The sequence below is a fragment of the Meleagris gallopavo genome, chromosome 12 (assembly GCF_905368555.1).
Source record: "Meleagris gallopavo chromosome 12, MGAL_WU_HG_1.1, whole genome shotgun sequence".
Taxonomy (NCBI): domain Eukaryota; kingdom Metazoa; phylum Chordata; class Aves; order Galliformes; family Phasianidae; genus Meleagris; species Meleagris gallopavo.
In genome coordinates, this window is record NC_139415.1 from 3439104 (window position 1) to 3463344 (window position 24241).

A 24241-nucleotide genomic window follows, 5' to 3' on the forward strand; every position below is an offset into this window, starting at 1 on the left:
TTTTGGCAGATAGCTCAGTTCAAACCCTCCTACACAAAAGGTCATTTTGTAGAGGAGATCATCTTCAACTGTTACTAATAAGGATTGTGACAAAATATTTCTTCTACAGAAACCTCAGCAGATTCATTGTGCCCCTCTATACAAACATGGTAGACAGAATGCATACCTCTCTTTTGGGAAATGGCAATTAATTAAAAAAATGTTAAAAACATTTTTACTCACACCCTCTCTCTCTTTAGATTATATCTGACTGATCTAAATCAAGCAGAATCAGATATTACAATTCAGTTTTACAAAATATTATGAAATATGAGTGAGGAACTGTACTCAAAGGCAGACACTTTCTAAAAGCCATTCATTACTTGCTGCTGCTCTCTGCAGCCTGGATAGGATCGATCTACAGATAAATAGCATCAATATGCCAGAATTGTGCTTTATAGCACATCCCTACCTAGGATCTAGATAGAAGTGAGCTATGCTGCAGTCAGCTTTCCTTTGCCTTTATCAGCCTCATGCATTATGTTAGGAAAAAATAAGTAAGACTAATAACATGAAAAAATTAAACAGCATTTGATAAATAAAGATGCTCAAAAGTAATATGTGCTACATGGTTGTTACTAAGACATAGTAAGTAGTTAATAACAGTTACCAATAATAATGTACGTAACTGGAACAACTAATAGTTGTCCTCCCTCCCCTCAGCTATCCATGATGTATTCAGTTTAAGAGGTTACTCCTCAATCACCTTCAGAAGAGGACATCATCTACGCCCTGTGCTCCTCTCTACCCCTTCCCACATGTCCTGAACATAGCCTCTGCCTCTGGGGCAGTTGTTTCATGAATATTCATTCCTCTCTACTTCTTGTATTCTCTCAGTTCCAAGAGCTTTCAGCTTAAAGAAAAATTCTTCCTGACAAGATGGGCATTTTTTTCCTGCAAAGTGTCCATGGTCCCTCAGAAGTATGAACACTGCCCCACACAGCCTCAGATCTCTTGCCCTCCCCTGACTTCCCCTCCCTCCAGTTCTCACAGTGGCCCTTTATGCTAAAATCACACTGATCCAAAAATGGGAGTTTAGAGAGCCGCTCTGAAATAGGCTAGAAAAACTCTGCTGTGGTCTGGCTCACAAAAGCAAAGGACACATTCTATAAGCTCTCTCTGCTACATAATTTCTTAAGTTCCACATCTTAATTTGCTTTATAAGTACTGGAGTCGGTCCCCTCAGAAGTTCGGTAAAATCGTGGTAATCAAGGACAGGATCAGCTTTCTGAGGGTGCTGTGACCTAGAGGCAGGTCTGATTACATCACTTGTTTTGGGATGAGTCCGAGGAGCTTTATAAAAAGCAGACCTGAAAGGAGGGAGAGAGACCAGGAAACAGAAGAGCAATAATTCATTAGCAGAAGGTCTGCAAGCGTGCAATTTGCAGTTTGCCAGATACCTACAAGGGAGTTTCTTCAGAGTACAGAGAAACGTGTGAACTGCTGGTGTATTACAAGTCTTTCCTTGAGATGTCAGTCAAGAGCTGCAATAGAGCCATAGTCACTCCTGTGCTCATTTTCTACCTAAAGATACAACTCTCGGTACCAGCGTCACTGAATGGTAAAGTCTTTTGGCTGTTTTATTGTTGCTCTTTTTGCTGGGTAGCTCGTGTATGCAGAAAACTAACACCGCTCTTAATTGCTTTGTTGTTTATTTGTTTTTTGTTTTTTTTTTTTTAACTAATATTTCAGTAGCATGCTCAACACTGTGTATTGCTGCAATCTGCAATTGTTTTAAATCAGTGTCCTTATTTCAATTTCTCAAAATAGGTATTCTGATTTAGAAAGAAAACAGAAATCTGTGCTCTGATTTAGTTCACATTACAGACCACTTGTGTGCTCAGCATGCCTTGCTTTGTGAGACTGGCCTTCTTTGGTGTTAGTAACACCTTTCTTTGGAACCATAACATCTTTCCCTCTACTCTTTTTATTTTTAAACCAAACAAAAAGAACGTAAGCCCTGTGAAGCGCCCCATTTCCCATGTAATAAATCTCACTGCCTTATATTTACATGGGACCTGTTTCAGGAGATCAGCACTCCTCACTTTCTTTTTAGGAGTTAATTTTCAACCATTCAAGCTTATTATAATCCACCTAGCATGATTATAGGATAGGGGGGAGAATCATAGTATAGAGTTATGTGAGAGCATGAATGTTCATGGAAGGAAAAACCTGAAGGTTTGCACGTAATCCAGAGCAGTCTGCTTCTTGTGCAGCCCCACCAGGATGAGTATTTTGCCAGGTTTTCAGCATGAGCTACACAGGGTGGAATTCTAAACTTTTCAGCTCAGCCGCCTGTTATTTCAGGCATATTTCCTCTGAAAAATTGCTAAATGGCAGAATCTCCCACCTGAAAAGCATAGGCTTTCACAGCTCAGTGCTCTGCAGAATTACAACACTGAAGGCCTGGAAGTGAAAAAATGTATTGAAAAAAGTATATCTGACAATGCATCCTGCAGGGAAATCTGGAGAACTCCTAGTTTGGGATGAGACAGCTGGTGCCAACAAATGGTATGAGCTACAGCACCTGCCTGTTTTTGGCATCTTCCCAAGTCAGAGACCCAAATAAGATGCAGATTGTCACAACTTTCCCCTCCCACTTTACCAGCTCAGAAGTGTTACTGGAAACATACTTATTCCCTGGATATTGATGAAACCTAGATACGCTTTAGGCTCTAGGAAACTCCTCTGGCATGTGCAGGCATGTAGCTGTGTTATTCATCAGCACTCACTGCAGGACAAGCACAGAGGCAGGAAAGCCCTCATAGGCATGGAGCTGCTGGTAGTACCCTTGCAGGTGTGAATCAGACTTCTGTCCAAATTCAGGGGACTGTGTAACAGTCTGCTTCATTCTAATTTCATTATCAAGCAGAGTAAACGTAACACCAATCTTGCTCACAATATCAGAATGACAGTAAATCAATTCTGTAGCTCTGACATGTTAATTCAGACAAAATCAAGAAGATTCTGCCATCTGTTGTCTGCTCATCTCCCTCATAGCCCTAGCTATAATTGTGCTCATCAGTAAAGGCACAAGGGTAGTGAATCACAGAGCATCAAAGATGTTCACAGGCTAAGGAAAATTTCACTTGGTAAAAGACTTATAGTTTTTATTCATTTTTATTTGGAATAAAAGCCCAAATTGCTGAAAATCTGAAATTTCTTGTTTTAAGATTGTTCTATATCATAAATATACATGCATATATTTACAGTTTTGATACCTCGTGCATACATTAACATGAAGTAGGAGCAGGTGGAGATCAGCTATTTCAGTTAAGCCGATGCTTCTTCAAAACCTGCTCAAATGAGGATGTGGAGATTTCTAAGGCATGTTAACAGTTGGTAACTATCTGTATGCAAGTGGTACCCACAGAGCGTGCTGACCACAGGACACAAGCAGTCCCAAAAATCTCAGTGAGGGACAATCCCAGCAAACAGAAGGGGAGAAACATATCAGGTTCTCATGTAGCAACTGAAGACAGCGCACGTACTCTCCTGCAGAAGGAACCTGGGGAATCCAGCCAGGGTGATTACACACATCTCGTTTATAACAGAGCAAGGCTCACTGATCCTGATGTGCTGGAACCACAGAGCTTAGTGTTTCCAGCACGTATCAATATGTAAGAGCAAAGTGTAGCTGTTTTGCACATCCCCACAAATTAATCCCAAACATTTCACACAACAGTTTTTGGCTAAGAGCTGTGAGTACACTACAGAGTACAAAAAAAAACAAAGCCATGAATCAGGTTCTGAGCAAATGTGTGCACCTAAGGATAAATATCTGCCTGCATACATGCATACACAAGCACATGGAGCGTTTGCAGGACTCGTCATCCAGAACTGCCTCCTAAGCCTGATAACTACAATTGTTCAGGTCTACCAGGACAGGTGCCAGTAATTACACAGCAAGCTGAATGACTCTAAGTAGACTGAGGGGGAAAAAAAAAAAAAAAAAAAAGAGTATTTAAATAAGTCAAGACATTTCAAAAGGCATGCAAAGGCACTGTTCCACATTCTGTTCCTTAAGCAATGGATGAATATTGATCATTTTAGCACCCACTCAACCCCCTGGGATTTTCTGAGTTATGTTGGTTCCTTTATCACATCCTCTTTTTCCAAAGTCCATCTATTTTCTGTATGGTTCAGCTGGCAAATCCCAGAGAACTTGTGCAGAAAGGATTGCTTCTCATTTCTCAGGGCAGCAACAGGCATTCCCCTGGTGCATTTCAAACAGCTCAATTAGGCATGGGGATTTTGATGACGAATTCATCCTGCCTACACTCCTTATTTGTCACACCAGAAGAAATTGGGGATGCCAATATATAGTCTGTGGCTATTAAAAAAAAAAAAAAGGGAGAGAGAGAGAGAAGAAAAAAAGTTTGGCCCCAGAATTTTAGCAACTACAAGAAAGTAAAGTCCGAGGCAAAATCTCTGAATAACCCTACTCATACTGTGGTTGGGAAGGCTCATAACCTTTGAAAACTTCTTTGTTTTGCTCAACATCTGGACCTAGAAAGCCAGATGAGAGTAAATTTCAGTACATGGATTTAAGGGGTGATTTCTTTCTTTAATTTACAGCGTAAGCTCAATTTCAAAGATTCACACTAATATTTTGTTTGTTTTTAAACAGGGTCAAAATGGTCTTATATTGGTAAGTACTAACTAATTTGTGCATTAATTAACTAGAGACTAGAATTAACTAGAAATTTTATTTTAAGCAAACAAATCCTCTGGCCAGAATTTCCCCATTCAGAGCTGTGTTTCACACACCACATGCTCACAGAGAAGCAGCCTGTACTGAGAATGTCAGCAAAAAATGCTTCTTCATAAGCCCTTGGAGCAGCCAACAACTCCAGGAATCTCTGTGATTTAACTTGCTGCTGATAACTGCTCGCTTTGCCTGTGCTCCAGATTACACAATGTGTAAGTGAAAGGAAATTCTCAGCTGACATGTCTTTAGGTATTACCGTAATCATCAGCATATGTACACAGATTTCATATTCTCCTTTAGCAAAAATTGTTCAACATACTTTGAATAAAAGAAGCTTGGGCTTTTCACCTTGCCAGCAGCAAGTAGATGAGCCTAACTGCGCTGGTTAGTAAAGAAAACAACGCTTCTTTTACTACCAGCAAAGGAGAAGTTCTGCCCTTCTTCCCAGGGCCACACATGTTCAAATTAGTTACTTCTGCAGGAAATTTGGGGAATTTTGGTACCAGTGTATTATTCAGATTGTGTTCCCGACGCAGGACACAGCCTCATGCCTTCCAGTTAAGTGCTTTGACACTGCAATCCTGTTTCTAACGTAGTTATTTTTTCCTTCAACTACTGTTTTTTAAATCTATTTAGAAAACATATACCAGTAACTTCAAAAAAATCAAAATAGCAATTGAAATGCACAGAAAGTTTCTTTTCCGGAAAAAAAGGAATGTTGATCTGCACAGAGAAGAATGGCAATTGGAAAGACTGCAGTCAAAGCCAGAAATTATCCACCATAATCTCCTACTGACACTGACTCGTTATGGCAGCTTTCACCTTCCATCGTTTTTACCTTTACCCCTGTAAGAGCTTGCAGTGCTCCCCAATAAAATTAAGTCAACAGTAAAACAAAGAAAGTCAGGCCACTGTAGTCAGTGCAGGCTGATCTCAAGATTGAGGGTCAAGGTACAAGACTAAGGGTGGAGGAGACATTCAGGTGCCAGTCGATAGAACTGGAGACCTGTGCTTCACTTCTTTGGATTCTGCAATTCCTCTAACTCACAAGCTTCCCACTGGACACACACCAAAAGATCTACACGTACTGGCCATGTGTAGGTAGACTGAGCTCAGACTGTGCTCTGAGCAAAATGGAAACCATGTGGTCATGCTGCTGTGGCACGTAGCCTAGACTCTCAGTCTTCACTACTGACTCAGCCCTGGGCTAACTGCAGCTGTACAGCTTCCAGCTGGCTGAGAACAGGGGCAGAGTGCTCTGCGTGACTGCAAAATACCACAGACATTCCCCGTGCTACTGACCCAGTGCATTTTACTACTTAATTGACTACAGATTAAGAGAACTTGGATCTTCTGTGAGAACCTCGAGCAACAGGAATATGAACTGATCATCAGAGCAAAAGACCATTGGTAACACAGGCGCCCCATAGACCCACTTTCTTCTTCTGTTGGTCAGCCAGTGTGCAACTCCCACAAGCACTATCATCCTTGAAGGACCATCTGCTCTAACATCTTAGTGAGATGACAGAAAAAGTCACAAGCGCTATTTTGGGCTTGGGAAAGAAAAAAAAAATCAAGGAACTAAATCTATTTAGTTTAAGAGAAGCAAGAAACATCGTCCTCTGTAAGTACTTCCAGATGAACACAAGCATGCTCACAGCAGACTCTTCAGTTTCCAAGCAAAAGACTTGAAGCAGTTGCTATCTAAATGAAGTCAAATCTAGACAAATTCATTGCGACAAGCAAGCTTCCAGAGAGAGCAAATATCCTTCGGGCAAGAATGAAGTATCTCTTATCTGCAAAAGTTAAAGAAATACTTTTTTTCTTTTTTTCCCCTAAAAAATATAGCCTCCTTAAAGTTGTAATTGATCCAAGGAGGTCCAATGGCCTGGGTTACCAGATCAGTCTGTGTGGCCCCAAAAGATCTTCCTGCTTTAGGAAGAATCAGTGAATCTTCAAGTATTAGAGAGAAATGAAAGTTACAAGCACTTCTTCTGGAATTTAAACCTCAAAAGTCCCAGCTCAGAGCTTGTGAACGGCTGCTTGCTATTAATATGTAATTAAATACACCAACAATATCTTGATGTTATCTATTCTTTGTAGAAACTGCCTAGGGCAAAAGATTGTGAGGAAAAAATTCTGCAAGAGTTTGATCAAGTTATTACAGGTCAAATTACCATAACACCTCATTTCTATAAATTAGCTTTTTACTGTGATGTAGGTAATATTACTAGATGGAGCGCAATGGTTTGTACAGTAAGGAAAAGTTTATAAGGATCTGGCTTTCTGGTTGCTGGAAAATATGGAAGCTTTCCTCTGTCAACATGAAGTCACTTCTGTCAGAAATTCTCTTCAGAATCACATTAACATGCACACACCTGTAAGGTTTATAGGGAAAAGTCATTCACATCAGTAAATAATGCTGGCATAGATACAGTTTCACTTGTGCATGAGGACTTCAAGGAGAGATAATACCACCATTAGGGTATCAAAAGCACTGTGTTTGGCTTTGGTGCTGTTACCATAGGCCTAATCCACTGAGCTACCTCCAGCAGGGTTAGATAAATGGGAGCCAAGGTTGCCCAAAATCAACGGATGGTGAACCGTCTCTATGTGAGATTTCTGCTGGCACTTCCTCCGCCAGCAAACGCATCTTACTATGATAATTAGGCCCTTTTCAATTAAGCAGCATAGTGGAAACAGGAATTGAGAAAAGCTGAATTAAAAAAAAAAAAAGTCTTCAGAATTCAGAAAAGGGTCCTCTTCCAACTTCTGAATGAGAGTTGAATCAGTCTGGGGGAGGGAAAGGCATGTGCTAACTGGATAGAGTTAAGGCTGACAAATGTCAATTTTGTCAATTTATGTAGGTCCTGATGGAGAGAACACCTGGCCGAAGAAATATCCATTTTGTGGAGGAGTATTTCAATCACCAATAGATTTTCACAAAGATATTCTCCAATATGATTCTAATCTCTCACCTTTAGAATTCATAGGCTATAATGTGTCTTCCACTGACCAGTTTACACTGACTAATAATGGGCATTCAGGTAAGGGAGCTCAATGACAGCAAACAATTATGTAGGAAAGTTGCTGCAGTTTGTAATCTTGTATTTTATGTGCAAATTACTTTGATTATCATTTGAAGTTAAGCTATGATGCCTCTTCATCAGCATATGCATATCTAGAGAACACGGTAGGGAAACTTGGGAACGTACAAAGCACAGATGGATTTGCTGCAAGCAGAACTGAAAAACTGTGGTTTTCTTCAATAAACTACAGGCATGCCAAAAATAATTCCTGTACCTTTGAAAGCTTTTCTTCCTACTTTGGCTGAAGTGCTCTGAAACAGACTTGGTGATTATATTAGAAAGAGAGAAATTGATAAAATATGAGTGCAGTTGATCTCTGATATTCTAATCAAAGCAGCTAAGTTGAGTTACGTGAAGGAAAAAGAACAAAGGAGCACTATTCTGTTCCTTTGACTTGAGGTAGAAACCTCCTATAGCATAGGATAAGACAAATAGATAAAAACAGAAAAATAATTAGAAACTGCTTACAAACATGCCCTGCCTAGCTGTATTAAAAGTGCCAGTACACAAAGTAAAAAGCAGAAAGGATGCAGTCACATAAAGATCTGCAATATCTACCGTATCAACACTATGTACAGTAACAGTTAAGTTAGTCCATCATTTTTTCCCTTCATGAGACACTTGAGGACATGTAAATAAGGACACGTATAAGGCACTTCTTGTATCCTCTAAGCATCAAAAGAACCTCTGCAGCCTTTGCCTCTGCTCTTCTCTGGCATGCTCTGTTAAAATGTGCTCGTAATGCATACTTCTCATTTTTTCCTCATGCTTTCAGTGAGGTAAAGCTGCTCTGTATAGCATCACAAACACATTCTCCAGGTAAAGACCAATCTCTCAGTTGGTTCAATGGAAAATCAACTCTTTGTTAGAGTGATCATTACAGCATCTAGTGTTATTTTCTCTTATGGCTAGAGAAGAAATCAGTAGGGTACTTAGTCACATCAGTCACTCCTACACACAGCTAAGGCACTTCACTGCCAGTTAGGCCAGATGTAATTACCAACTTCAGCTAGACAGAACAGCAGACCTCAAGAAATCCTTTTTAGCTAACAGAAAACGTTTGCAGCTGCTTCTTCATGAGTTTTGAGCCTCGTTTTCCCCCCCAAATCTGGGACACATCAGAAACAAATTATATTCTCACTAGAAACCAGTAAAGATAAATTGCAAAGCAGATGATATTTTCTTTATACAAATCAATGTTTAATGAAGTACCAAATTTCTCAGTAATCAGTGACAATAGAGAACATCTCAATTCCCTTTCTATTGTAATTTATACACAAAACATAAGCTAGTCTGTCCTCCACACTGAGCAGCATTAGCAAGTATACAAAAAAGCTCATTCCACCATGGCTGAAAGAGAAAATACTGATACTTTAGGTCAACGGGTATCTTGCTGCTTGACAGCAGCACTCCGGGTTTGACTGAGGAAGGGGGAAGGAGGGAGAGATCAGTAGTTTACTTGGTGTTGACACAGCTGCTGAGAGAGGATTAACACACAGAGGAGTTCAATATAACAAGATTTCAAAAATACTATGAAATATTAATTTATTAAGACATTTTAATCATTATAAAGGGAATTAGAGAAGGCACATGAGCCTAAGTTTTGCTTCAATACTTTGATAACTTTCTCTTTAATAAAGCTGAGATAATTTTGCATTCTTTAAGGAGGACAGAGATTTCCATTAGCAATAATTCCCACATTCAGTTCATTTAGTTAAAGAAAACAGAAAAAGGAATATTCTAAATTCTTCTGAATCGCTTAGAAATAGTTAATGACAAATTGTTTAGCTCCTACCTACAGACTGGGATGGATTCCAAGCTTAAAATGTAGCTATTCTGCTTTGTTCTTTCCCTGCATATTATGTTTAGCTGTCGTAGTTTTATTTGCCCCCACCTTAAAAGCTGTGGTATCATTTGCCCCCACCTGCCTTCGGTCTGCTTACAGTGAAAATGCATCTATCACCTACCATGCACATCAGAAACCTCCCTTTTGAATACACTGCATCTCAACTTCACCTGCACTGGGGAAACAGAAACAAGTCGGAAGGCTCAGAGCACACAGTCAGCGGGAAGCACTTTGCAGCAGAGGTAAGACGTGCTCAAATCAATGAATGAAATAAAGAAGGCCAGACACTACCTCAAATGGGATCTTTATCTTTGGTGTATGCCTGAAAAGGCTGCAAGGTTCTAATCCAAGTATTTATGATCTGAATGTATAATTAAAATATGCTTTGTGAACCACAAACAGGGTGGGCTCCAAAGTACTACAAGTCAAGGAGTTATAATCTAAACTCAGGGCTGGCACTGGGTCTCTTAAGTAATTTCAAGCAGATTGCTTGGTTTCTCTGTAATCTTTTAGCTGCACAACACTGCTTGGCTGGGTTTGAACAGTGTCTTCAAATGCTCTTCTTCTATCTTTATTCGCACTTTTTGTTCCATTGAAGAACTACTTATTATCTTTCCTAATCCTAAATTATGGGTTTGGGAATAGATTTTGGAAAGCAGTACCAACTGGATATTTACTGCAAAACGATCAAAAGAAATACTGTTTTTTTCAGAAACATTTACTAATGCTAGTATTACAAACAAGACACCTTGAAGATGAAACAATCATTCTTTTTGCTCCCCAGTCATGTAGACAGGAGGGATAACAGCCAGAGAGAAGCTGGGAATGGGTTTTTCAATCCTTTTGCCTTTTTCCAGCAAGGATCTCACCACTGTGCCTAGAAACCACTGAAGAATGCTGTTCTACTGTTGTTAGCCTGAGATGGCTGCACTCATCTTTTTCAGTTGCTAAATAAAAACATTACCATGCCCACAGCATTATCATGAAAACATATCTCCTTCTCTGTAGATGCACATTGTACATTATAACTCTGAGAAATATCCAGATATAACAACAGCAATGGACAAAGCAAACGGACTGGCAGTTTTGGCAATTCTTCTTGAGGTAGGACATAAGACTGGGGGTGCTGTTTATCTGTTTGTTTTTTAACATTCTTTCAATAATTAAGTCATTAGTGAGCTTTAAAGTAACACTTAGGCTATTTTGCAATACTGCAGCTGAGTAAGTGTTCCTCTTTTTCTGTTTCACTAAAAAGGCCAATTCCGTCAGCACGTATGTAAACAGGTACCCATGTTAGGAAAAGAGGAGTTCTGAGTATTTCCTCACGTTTTCTAGTAAAATCACTTCAATTGTTAAATCAGTTTTTGCATTCATTTACAAGCTAAGTATTGGTCTAGCTTATCAAACAACAGGCAACTGTGAATTTCAAACCTGCTTACTCAAAACTGCTTACTGTAGGATGAAGCAGTGTCAGCCCAGCAGAAACATACAGACACAACTCATCCTTTGGCAACGTAAGATAATCAGGATGTGACCATCGTTTTCAGGATGCAAGATTGGTTCTGAGAATATCTGAATCACAGACTACAGCAGCAGTACAAAACTATAAACAAGTAAATTCAGTGCTTTTTTTAGACGACAGGACAAGTTTCCTATATTTTCCTCTGAGGCCACACATACAGGCAATTAAAGGTAACAATGATGTTAAGAAACAATTCTGACAAGCTTATACATATCTAAATCTATATTTTCTTGAGAATTAAAAGTCTTAATTAATAGAATAAACTTAACTATCAAGACAATTTTTAATTTTCTGCAGCATAAAAGACCCTTCACTCAAAGTCTGAAAATACTTCTACACTTCACTGAAAAAAGTGACAATGTCCATTGACCAAGCTCTAGTTCAAGTGGCTATTATCCCACCTCACTTCCTAGCAGAATTTGTCAATAACTGTGTTACATTTCAGTTCATTTGGAAGTTGCAACTGTGAAAAGCTTCAGAGTACTTATATATTATGCAGAGGATTATGATTTTTTTTTTTTCCCCAAATAATGGTGTTTAAAATCAAATAAAGAAATGTTGTTAAGTCTGGTGATTAGGTCTTTGAAAATCTTTCAGGCAGCCGGTGGCTTTTACAGTTCAGCTAAGGACAACAGTTTAACATGTCTGCTGTCAGAGGAGCTGCTAAGCACCCAAGAATTCATAAGAAAGACATTGATTATTAAACCAAAAAGCTGTTGGTAGCAGTTAAAACACATGGTCTTGCTTGCTAGTTGAATTACTGCTCCTGCCAGTGGCCCTGCATTACCCAACAGTTCATTCTTCATCTTCGTGGTCTATGAGGAGCATTAGACTGAGGAACGTTTGTGGGTGGAAAGATGTGGCTTGGATCAGAAAGCAGCAGATGAGCTGAGCAGCCTGTCAGTTGAAAACTTCTGTCTATTGATGTTCTCAGAGGAAATGGCTACTCCTCCTTTGTGCTGCAGGCCGAACAGGCAAAGCAACTCAGCCTTTCAAGTGTGTGCAAAAGGACTATGCTGCAGTTAAGACCTGAGTGTAACAAAGCACCTTTAATAGCCACAGACAGACTAAGAGCCTTATTGGGAATGGTACGTAATATTTCAGTTGCAAAGAGTAATTCTATTCAATTTAAATCTGGACAGTGTACTCGGTTTCCTTAGGACAGAGTTCATCAAATACTGCTTGCTGCTGTGTGCAGAAGCACAAGGACCTACACAGTTGTTAACAGTCTGCTCATTACAGATTGGACCCTTCAACCCATCATATGAAAAGATCTTCAGGCACTTCCGGAATGTGAAATATAAGGGTGAGTGACTGTTCTGAAGTATCAGGTAGGTACCAGATAGGTACCCTGTGACAGGCTGAACCAGCTGCAGAAACCGTCCTGCAATCCCAGGCAAAGCAGTCATAAGCTGAGAGACTTTGAAAATCAATGCGTTACTCTGCAGAGTGTATAGCTAGCAAGATACACATATACATGGGGGCATTATGTTGTTTGGTTAATAGGCTACAGGTTATTGTATAAAATTCTGATTTGGTATCTATGACAAGATTTGTATATAGGAAATGCAGACTTTTGGGTTTCCTATGTCAAACTGGGATCATCTCCACTTAAAAGTATTTTTCTTTTCCTAGAGATCAGACAAAGCACCCTGCTTACTGCAAAGCAGAATCACTGCACTAGTATACCATCCACATGGTAATGATGCAGCATTTAACACTCTGTTAAATCCTGTTTTAGATCAGATGGTCCACGTCCCTGGTTTCAACGTTCAGGAATTGCTTCCTGACAGACCAGATGAGTATTATCGCTATGAAGGATCCCTGACAACTCCTCCTTGCTACCCAAGCGTTCTCTGGACAGTCTTCCGGCACCCCGTTAAAATTTCACAAGAGCAGGCAAGTTACAACACAAGTTGTCCTGATCGATGTTTGTTAAGGAGTAGTAAATGGATATTCTGGATTTGTTTTCCTGGATTTGCCTTACTTTCTTATTCAACTGGAAAATGACTATTGCTAAAATCTTTCAGGCGGGTGCATGTCACAGAACTGACTTCAGTCACTACCCCATTCACTATAGAGTTAACCCATCTTCAGTTGACCAAAATGATGGACAGCCAATTGAATAGCAATAGCTTGAAAAATCACAATAAAGTGAGATTCATTTATTTTTACCGAGTGCTTGCTCCCTGCTGAGAGTCTTTCCACGAGTCACTACCAGATCATTTTTGCCAAGCTTTACATCTGAACTCTAAACTCTACATTCCTCTGTGCTCTGATCCTGACTAACTTAGGCATGATAGATTGAGTAGATGTTAATGTTTCTAAAAAGCTAGTAATGTATAATTCGTCAAGCCTGAATCCCCAGACTTTTCTCTAACTTAAGGTTCTTGATCTCATCTAATTAGCTTCTGTTTTCAAGTGGACACTGACTAATTACATAAGTTTGTAATCACTACCTTGCAATTCATCTAATTATAAACACAAGGAAAAAATGTTACTAAAAATGTTATTATCACCTTTAATATGAGATTTAATTACCATGTGCTCCCTGTGATGAGAGTCAATTATTAATTTCATCCACTGTACCAGATTATTTTACCAAAGCATGAGCTCTTTGGTGAGCTCCTTCATGAAATAGCACTGCTTAGGATTTAGACTTTGCTGCAAAGGACCACCACATTTCCTCCCATTCAATTTTCCTGTCAGCTAATTACAAACCAGCCTTTATTTTTTCAGTATATAAAACACACAGCTAGGGGTTCCAGAGATGTCACCACTGTTTACATATTACTTTCTATTTGGGCTCACAGACCATGTAAGACTTCCAAGAATTATTTCATATACCCCTTTCTGTTTGACAACATCTGTACCTTCCAACATACACTGTCAGCAATACACCAGCATCACCTTTTCTGCTTCTGGAAGCTGAACAGTGTGCTTTCCTTTATAGCTGCTGGCACTGGAAACAGCCATGTACTGCACAGAGAGTGATGACCCAGAACCCCTGGAAATGGTCAATAACTTCCGAAACGTTCAGGAGTTTCGTGAAAGACTTGTTTTTATCTCCTTCCATGAAGGTAAGCTGTACAAACACTTCTATGCAAAGAAATAGCACACAGTTGTTTGGGTCAACTTGAAACATCGATGTGGCAGTCCTGTTGCACTGTACCAGCACAGACGTATCAGAGGTCCACTCTACTGCAGTTAGATTTTTTTTTTTCCCCTTCTGTATGGGTAACTATGTAAGAGTGATGGCATTCAAAGAGTATATACAAAGTTTTGTCTCACAGCAGCTATCAGACAAGCCATACCAAGCAACTCTTCTGACCCCAATCAAAGGGAAGGAGATGAAGGGAGGCAGACTGTTTGGCCTCCTCATGCCTAGCAGAGCTACCTGCTGTCACTCCAAACACTAAATAGCTCTCTACAGCTGAATGCTTTCAGCCAGCTTAACTGAGGTGGCCTTCTCTCCTCAGCTACATCTCTGGTTCCTAGTAATATCAGGCCTACTTTTGTGCAGACAAGACGTTTAGAAGGAATCACAGCTTTGCATTTCAGTGAGACTGTTCTGGGGTAATTATAGAGAATTGGAAAAAGTCCTCAAGAGAAACTTAAATTTGATAAGTACAAATAACTTGTAACACTGTATATTGTATGATCCAGTGTTACAAGTGAAAAAAAAATCAGTCATTTTATGAGAAAGTCATTTTACTGAGCCCCACAGTAAGGCATCCGAGGATCTTTTCTATGCAAAATGCATTGCTCCAATTGCTGTGATGTCCTGCAAATACTCATAAGCAGTTGTAAAGCTGGCACACACACAGGGCAATCTAGGCAAACCACTACACAATTTGAAATTGAGAATAAAATGTTTTTAAAAGAAAAAGCAGACCACATGAAAAAGATTAGCCATGCAGTAAGCTTTCAAGTTAATAAAGCATTTTAGCATGTCATATCAACTTTGCCTACTAGTTTCTCTCGTCTAAATGGAAGAACAGAAAACACAGGAGTTACCTATATCTATACTGAGAAAATTCTCACCACAAGCTTTACTTTTCAGTAACATAAGAAAAGCCCTGACATCCTTCTACTGTCACAGGCAGGGTATGAAGCATGCCCTGCAACTAACTGGCACTGGACAGGCCTACTCATAGCATGATTATCTGATACACAAAGCAGAGCAAATTGCAGCACATGATGCAAACAAACATGATAGAAATCTCAAAAATAACTAGCTTCTGCTTTTTTGCGCTTCTCTATGACTGAATGTCCCAAAACTGCTAGAGCTTTAATTTCCAATGTCTGGGGAAAGGGAGGAAATCAAGTAAGCTTGGACAATAAGAAACTTAACTTAAATCCATGCACACTTTACTAAAGACATTTTCAAGCAGAAACACTGAAATAACAGAAGTTCTGGAACGAGCAGCTACCATGTGCTTAAAACTCAGAATCTTAGGTGATCCAACTTCCACTTTTTCTCTCCTCTCAATTCATGAAAGTAAGCAAGCATATGTTGCTGGTTTGCTAATATGATTCATAACAGTCAGGGATGAAAAATGCTGTTTTTCATCTGGGTCTTAAGCTGAATTTTCTGCACCTTTCTACTCTCTCTAAATCACGCTCAATTCTTAAAGTGATGAGTTACAATCCATGATCTCAATAACTCAATAAAAAATCAGACAGCATGGTTTTAATGTAGGGATCTAAATACTTCGCAGAAATGGGATAAGCATTATGATGTCTATCTACAGGATCAAATTTGACCTAGAAGTGACATTTTCAAAATTGCTGCTGTGAACCAATGCCAAAGCCAAAAACAACGTTTGGCTCTTCCTCTGCTAAGCTACACTGTTTGCTTCCCATGCAGAGGTGACTCCTGCTATAGAAGCATTTTCAGTTTTTCCTTAATGTTGGCATAACTTACTAGGGCTGAGTTTTATGGTTTATTGCCCACCCCATTGTTCTCACCCAAGAACTGGTCTCTATGGCTACAGAAGGCATTGCTCAGTGCTACTTTAATAGAAACCCCATTCAGTTTAAGTACACTTAATTACAAAGGCTCATTGGCCACCAGTGAACCACAGCAAAAGTGTTCTACCCACTGCAAGAAAGGTATTCATCATCCCTGTAATCTCACATTCCACCTACTCCAGCCATAAAAGCTCCCTCACAGGTGCAGTCCCTTAACTCAAAAAATTAAAAAATTAAAAAATTAAAAAGGGAAAAAAAAACCCTTCCCCCAAAGCACAGCTGAGATGCACCTGGCTGCTGGCTGCCAGCCTGATGCTTCCAGAGGTACCACAGGCAAGAACAAAGCACTCTTGTTGAAAAGGGAAGGAGAGGCCATTCAGTGAAACATGGCTTGGGACAGACAACTACAGAAATCTGTGAAAAAAATTCTGTTGTGCACACTCCAGGCCTCAACCTAAAAGCATTTCTTCAGAGCAACATTTCTGCCTTTGCAGTGTCAAGTCTGAGGGCTACTTATCTTCATCAGAGTGCCCATGCCACACGATGGAGCCACTGAACTGTGCTTTGTGTCCCAAATTCAAATAACTGAAGTATTAGATCATCTAAGTTTGGATGCCAATGACTAAAATCTAAACTCATGCTCACCATGAATAAGCACTAAAGTTCAAAATGCCTCAAATCCTAGAGGATCACTCACCAAAACTCAAACATGCTTAAAATGTATTTTGCCTGTTAGGAACCTATTCCAATAAAATCAGCTCCACACACACACAGCTGAGATTTATTACAGCATTCACAGAGTCATAGAATTGCAGGGGTTGGAAGGAACCTCTAGAGACTCAAACCTTCCACTGCTCACAAATTAAACAGGAACAGGTGTGTAGTGTTGTTAAAAAGCTTTCTATCTGAATTTCCCAAGATGTCCTCATCAAACAGAAATCTAAGATATGAACTTGAGTTTTCCCTAGCTTTCCTCTTTAAACTACAAGCTTTGTTCTGTAATTTTCTATTTGGTGTTACATTTTGCTGCCCATGTGATGCGCTTTCACTGTAGTAAAACTTGCCTTTACTTAGAGACAACCAGTCATTTCATAAAACATAAAAAATAGTGTGTGAATGAATATGAAAATGTGAAGAGTACTCACCTTGATGGTCTTGAGGTAGGCCAAAATAGCAAAAATACTTTTACTGTTAAAAATTATATATAAAGGTCTTTATCAAAAGTGAGATTATAGCGATAGTGCTTAACATCTCAATGCAAACATGAGATCATTCAGTCGCTCATACTGCAACCTGGATTTCATTCTTACCGTTCTAGGTGCCTTTAATCAATCATCACTCTTCAGCTGCTCACATTCAATAGCGTCCTGCCATGAAAAAACAACAGGCATCAAATCTAACATCCTTTGTCCCCTGAGTTCAGCTCTTCATTTTTGCTTACGCTAATATGTTACAGCATCAAATCACAGAACCACATCATGATTTGGATTGGAAGGGACCTTAAAGATTATCAAGTTCCAATCCCCTTCTGTGGGCTGTTGCCACCCACAGATCAGGCCTGCCCACAGCTCCTTTCAGCCCAGCCTTGAATGCCTCCACAATGGGACATGCACAGCTTCGCTGGGCAGCCTGTGCCCAGGAACCGAAAGACAACTGCTATGCCTTAGGCTGCATGTTGGCGTTGTGACTCCAGCAGGCACCTGATTTGACATCCTAACCATGGACTCATGGATTGGGACTTTCTGACTGACAACCATGCAAATTTACCCATTCCATGACTGCAAAAGTGATACAAGTGGCAGTGGATACGATATGGCAGGAATGTTGCAGATGTGGGAAGAAAGTGCTATGACAGATTAGAGATCAGCATTTTCCTCTCAAGTAAATGAATTCAACTGTTTTGTATGTTTCCCCTTTTCTTCTAGGTGTTCTTGTTTCTGTTGTGATAGCCTGCGTTGTGGGAGTTCTCATCTTTCTCGTAGTAGTCTGTTGCCTATGCAGGAGGAAAAGGTAAGATGTTCTGCTGTCATATCACAGGAAAACAAGTCAAACCAATTTTTTTTCTCTAATACAGAGAAATGCTTCTGTGTCTGAAAACCAGGATGATTTTTACAGTGGTAACATTTGATCTTTAGAATATATTAACTCCTCCTTTGAGATTTTTAATCACAGTAGATGTTATTTCTTCAGTGTCATACACTTCAAAGTAGTTCTGTTTCATTGCCAGCAAAAAATGTTTATGTGGCTAAGAAGGATCTACATAAGGGATTTGTTTCCACTGGAGGAATGGTTGATTTTAGTGATAAATAGCACCACAGTGCCGTAGTTAACTACTGTAGCAATGCTTATCAGAAATACGAAGACAAGAAATAGGAAAAAATGTGAGTATAAGGGAAAGGCAAAAACACATGTCAGTTTAGCTATTCCCACAAACAGTTATGAAATGAGACTCCCTTTCCAAACTAAACAGATACATGGTTTAGACAACAAGCTTGCAGTTTTTCTGCCTCTGCCATTTCTTCTTTTTTCCATGGAAGAACAAGAAGTGAAAGGAGGGAATAATTTCAGAATTATTATTATCCCAAAGGTCATACTATCTAAGAGGAAACAATCTGCACTGACAAGAGGCCATTTAGGCAGACTGTTTGACACCACAGCCAAATTCTGGGAAAAAAGACTGACATGACAAACTTTTCTACAGCCTGCTCGTATAACTTTGTGACTGGCGCTGACTTTAGCACACTGTACGTATCTCTTGAGACATATGTAACAATAAGCTACTCTGGCATCTGCACCAGCTCAGAGAAAAATAACTTCATGCTTGAGTAATGGAACTTTTAAAATAACTAACAGTGCTTTTCCTTCATTGCAATTACAAATACTTAATGAAATTGTCTTGTTTCAGCTGCAAAAAAGAAGAGAGCCGAGAGGTCACCTACACACAAGGCATGCACCAGAAGGAAGCAGCTATTTCCAAACTGTGATGCTGTGCTCTGTCTCAGATGCCCCGTTTCATCATAGCACTGACTGATTCTGCACTAACACAATGCGTTCTCTTGAGGAGTGGATTCTATTGCTCTTGGCTAATGACAAGCTCAGAGTGTTCTAAAAATGGACCACCCCAAACTTTTACTGGAGCCTTTGTTCTCCTTTTCCAGGGAGATACGATCAGTGAATACTGCTGAGGGCTAAATTCCCTCCTACACTTACTTCATGCTGGCTGCTTACTGAGTCTGGGTCTTTTAACTGGTTCTATAGTTAATCCTAAACTCCAGTTTTATGGTTTGTTTAGCAAAGATTTTCCCACAAGTATTCAAACGTGAAGACACTCAGCAAGGTACACGTACCCTTTACTGCTAGATCAGTGTTTTGGTCTTTGGGCAATCCAGGAAAAGCACCATGAATACAAACAAGATATTTAAAAGGGCATTTGTCTTATTTATCTTAACATCCTGCTCTTATTTATAGCATGTATAAGAATGATGTGAGAGACACTGCCATTACTGCTGCTTTTTAGCATCCTACTTCCTATTTAATCATGAAATCTTGACTGATTTTAGAGTACATATAACAAATCCAATTATATTGTAGATCATTTTGCTGACTTAGTTTTCTGAATTTAGTAATTTAATTATTAGAAGGTAATTAAAATTATCTCCTCAAATTTCATAAGATGAGTCTCCCGAGACTCACTGTGCGTTTTTGAAAGTGAGAAGTGTGCTTCTGCTGAAGGTGATGGCAAATTGTATTGAGTTCAGAAGAACGAGGTCTAACCAGCCTAGCAGCAGGTGCTTACAGAACACCTCCTGAATTTGACATGTGAAGATCCTCAGCCCACACAACCAAGAAATATATGCTTACTGTAAGGAAAAGTTGCACGTGAGCAGCTACTATCAGCCTAATGTCAGCTTCTAGCAGCTTGGTTCCAGCTGGCAGGCTAGGCACAGAACTCTTCTACCAAAAGCCACCAGCACTAGGATCATAGTATCTTACTGTTACATTTCATCCACTATGAGCAGCGCAGTGCTACGGCACACCTTGCACAATTAAGCTCATTCCAAAAGTTGTTCCTGTCGCATTAGGTTACAAGAAGTTCTGTATGGATTGTATCTCACGCCTGTAAAGCAGATCTGAAGGATTTACTTCAGGCAAGCAAATTTGCATTTCTAAAAAAGCTCATTAAATATAAGAGCTTAAAAAAAAAAAAACAACTACAAAGCTTCTTAACTGCAGCTAAGACACTGGTAGAAAATAGTGCTCTTTTATGAAGCTTTCTGGGTTCAAGTAAAATAGCATTTTTATTAATTTCATAGCAAAATCAATGAGTTAAATCTCATTTAACAACTAGCCTTCAACTTTAAATCTATTGTTCATTGCTGAACATGTAAGCTTCATATTTAATCATTTATCACTGCAGAAAGCTGCAACACAGATGTGTGGTATCCATGAGGTCTCAGCTGTGTACTTCTAACAGCTGCTTTCCAAAAGTGAAGTTATAAACAAAGACTGATTCTTTTCCCCTAAATTCAACAAGGCACAAGTTGTTCCCTCTGTGTAGACAGACAACAGATTATATTGGACATTATCTGGGATGCTGGTGGGCTAAAAGGAAGTCACTCTGCACCAGGAGCAGCAAGTCCCCATAAGGACCAGGATAACAGCACATGGCACTGTGCCACCTTCATCGTGAGGATGAAAGAAAACCTGCCAAGAAGTTATAAAAACAACTAAACTACGTAGCAGGAAGGTAAGCAACCAGACTTCTTCACACGAGATGGCTGGCACTGAACTGCTGGGGACAGTGAAGTGAAAGGCACATCGTTCTAATGGAAACAGCTATTTCTAAGTCCCAGAGTCCCATAGCATGCAGCCCCTCAGAGTGCATCAGTCAGACAACGCAGCACTCCTCCCTCACTGGGCAATACTGACAAAAGCTCTTCTGCTCCGGCTGCTCAGGAATCTTGTGCAGCCTCAACCATTCACCCGATTTTGTGGAAACTGGTCAGTAGATTTCAAAGACACCAAGACAAACTGAGAGTAATACAATCAATAATGCATAATCTGCAAATGTCAAGGCAACAGACCAGATAATGCTTCTCTCCTGCGCTTTGCAAAGATATCACATGCAGTAAGAGAGCCTTGGTCACACAAACCCACCTGTGCTCTGCAAGAAGCAAAGGGGAAATGCCATTTCTTCCACAAGCTCCACGACAGCACAAGCCCTCCTCCCAATGGGGCTGAGTGATGGATGTGGAAATGTCTGGTACCTGCAGCAGGAACCTGGGATCAGCAGGGGTTTCACCAGGATTATTGCTCAGGATACAGGCTTTCAAAAAGCCACTGTGAGATTCCATTATTAACCTGCAAGGACTATCTTAATGTCACTTCCTCTTCATTTTTCCTTGACTTGTCTTCTACTTTAAAAAAAAAGACCATCATTTGTGTTCATTACTAGAAAATGTAAACTGGAGAGCACTCTATCCTACAGACTTCTTTAAAAGAGGCCGTATTTATACGATCCAAATTTCAAAAGATGTCACATAAACAGACCCATTAAACAAAAGGAAGCTCTGACACCTTGTTTCTGTTTTGGCAGCCTGTTCAACAAGTAAACATTTACAGAGAGACGTGAATTGCCCACACTTTGATGGAGCCCAGCAGAAGCCAAGAGAAGGCTCTGCAGCACAGCCCGTCCCTCCACGCTCAGCTCTAGGGCTTGGTGAAGAACCACAGTCTGCCATGGGCAGCCTCATGGGGCCCATCAGCCTACAGGCATCAAGCACCAGGCTCTGCTTTCCACTTCTTGAATGTGAGTGGTTATTACAGGGCTGGCTCAAAACAAGTAAGCAGGAATTAACAAGCAGCTGGTGGCATGAAAGCCTCGGAGCACTGAGCAGCTCCCAGAGCCAGCTACCTGCTTGGTGGCTGCAGAGCACTTCATGTAAAGCCTTTCTCACCTTCTCAGAGGCTCACGGTCTGCACGTGTTCCAACCCACAGCCATAGCTGACTTCCTGTGCAGCTATATTCATGATTTTTTCTGAAGCCTATGAAATTGTTCTATACTTAACCTGTCTCTCCTTGGCTGCTCCATGAGAAGTAAGCAAATGCTTTCCGCCACACTAAGGCAGCTACACCTGTGCAACAATGTTCATAACTAGAAAACTTGGGAAGCCTGCACACTTTCTCTAAAGCACTAGCTTTCTTTGAGCAAAATAAGTATATACTGCACAGTCTCAGAAGAACAGTCTCAAAAAGGAGCCCAAAAGTCCAACTCTTTTGCTTCTCAAAACATCCTTAAGAGCTGTTACTAAAAATAAGGAGCGATTTGCAAATCCAGAGAGGAGAAACAGCACCACCTGGTGACCCGCAGGGCAGAATCAGGAAAGCCAGTGCCTCCTCTACTTCCTCACAACGCCGTGCACTGCAGCTTGGAAACAATAGCAAAAGGAAATGTAAAAATAAACACGAATGCCGGGATGCTTACTGTGGAACAAGGAATTGAAAGCCAAGCGTTATTACTCGGGGACCGTATTTCTACCAAACTATGCGCATACAGTCTTCGTCACATTAACACATTTTTGGAGGCATCATTATCAGAAAGTGATTTCTGAAATCTTTATTTGAAAATACACGGAGATATGATTCATTAAATACTGCCAGCTGTTTCAACCATCACAGAGACACACCAGAAATCCACAGGTTCCCAACGTGGGGCAAACAAGCATCTTTTACATTCCCACTTCATAAATCATTAAAAAATACAGTTATATAGGGTTATAAGGCTTTAAAAAGCCTGCCATTACACGTGTAATATTTAAGCAAATAAAAAGAACTTTTTTGATTAATTTGAACATTTGTTAAATGGCTCCATACAACTTAACATAGTACAGCCGTGCAGCAGAGACAAACATGACTTCTTCCTGGCTTACACTCATCAAGTCTGTTGGCTTTTCTGTAATAAGTAAGTAAAATTAATTCAGTAAGATAGATTAGACCCAAATCACACTAGTCTTAGGTTTTTAAATTATTTCATATGCAACAAGGAAGCCTCTCAACAGTGCAGGATATATTTTCTGTGACTTTGTGGCAAACAATTGATTTTAAAGACATCCTACAGTTCTCAGCGAGGGTCACAGCAGCAAAAACAGCCAGCCACAGCCCAGGGATGAGCAGGAAGGAGGACATTCTGACTCCACTACATAGTGATGACCAGAGATTTAAAACAACATGTGTTTTTCAGTAATTAAATTCAAATTCCAACCTCGGGGATGATAATTTCTCTTCAAACCAAGCGACATTGGTGACAACATCCTTGCACTTCAATATCGGGACGGCTGGGCTGCCCTCAGGCTTCACAAAGCAGAAAGCAGCAGGGACAGCAGCCGAAATACACCAAAGGGAGGAAAAACAGGGACAGAGAACCCTGCCACAGCCATTACTCCTCCTGCACCATCCACAGGTGTTTAACATTGCTATGAGGGATCTAATTAAGGATCCCCGTGATGCAAATACGCCGGTTAGGGAGTTGCAGAGTGAATACCACAAAAGAAGTGTATTCTAAATAAAAGTGTGTTTCCCATGACAATTAAAAAAGATTGGGGCTTTTTTTTTTTCCCCTACTTTCACATTAATAATAATTCTTGATTCCACCTCAGATGTGTGAGGGCGGTACACACCAGCACAATAACGCAACTGATGGCAGCACAGCGATCGCTGCAGCACTGTGAGAACACACAGCAAACAAACCAGCCCCCAAACGCCCCTACCAACGGCTTCCTACCATCGCCGTGGTCCTCGGGAACGCCTTCCAGGCGCCGAAAGCGACAGACCCGCCCCGTACGATGTGCGGGATCCCGGCGGGGCTGCTCGGGGCGGAGCAGCGGGACCCGCCGGGACGTGACGGGAAGGCCTCGCGCCTGAGGAACTCAGTGCCGGGGCGCGCGGCCGCAGAGCGCCCTGCGCTGAGTTGAGGCCGCCTCGAGCCCGCGCCACCGCTTCACCGCACAACGCCGAGCGAGGCGGTGCGGAACGAGCTGCCGCCACCGCCTATGGAGCGCGC

General features: G+C 40.5%; 1 protein-coding gene across 1 annotated transcript; it reads left to right on the forward strand.

Moving 5' to 3' along the window:
- The first annotated feature begins 1326 nt into the window (after positions 1 to 1326).
- Positions 1327 to 23774, forward strand: CA12 (carbonic anhydrase 12). Its single transcript, XM_010717320.4, has 10 exons — positions 1327 to 1600; positions 4670 to 4690; positions 7618 to 7797; positions 9785 to 9927; positions 10694 to 10789; positions 12450 to 12513; positions 12949 to 13106; positions 14161 to 14287; positions 18107 to 18191; positions 19087 to 23774. The coding sequence occupies exons 1-10, from the start codon at positions 1510 to 1512 to the stop codon at positions 19163 to 19165; spliced, it is 1044 nt and encodes a 347-aa protein (XP_010715622.1). The 5' UTR covers positions 1327 to 1509; the 3' UTR covers positions 19166 to 23774.
- Positions 23775 to 24241: the final 467 nt, after the last annotated feature.

Excerpts from the sequence above, each read along its gene's own strand:
- CA12 (XM_010717320.4), top strand. The coding sequence starts at position 1,510 with ATGTCAGTCAAGAGCTGCAATAGAGCCATAGTCACTCCTGTGCTCATT. Across the intron at positions 4,691-7,617 it reads GTCAAAATGGTCTTATATTG|GTCCTGATGGAGAGAACACC; the intron begins GTAAGTACTAAC and ends CAATTTATGTAG. Across the intron at positions 14,288-18,106 it reads TTTTATCTCCTTCCATGAAG|GTGTTCTTGTTTCTGTTGTG; the intron begins GTAAGCTGTACA and ends CTTTTCTTCTAG.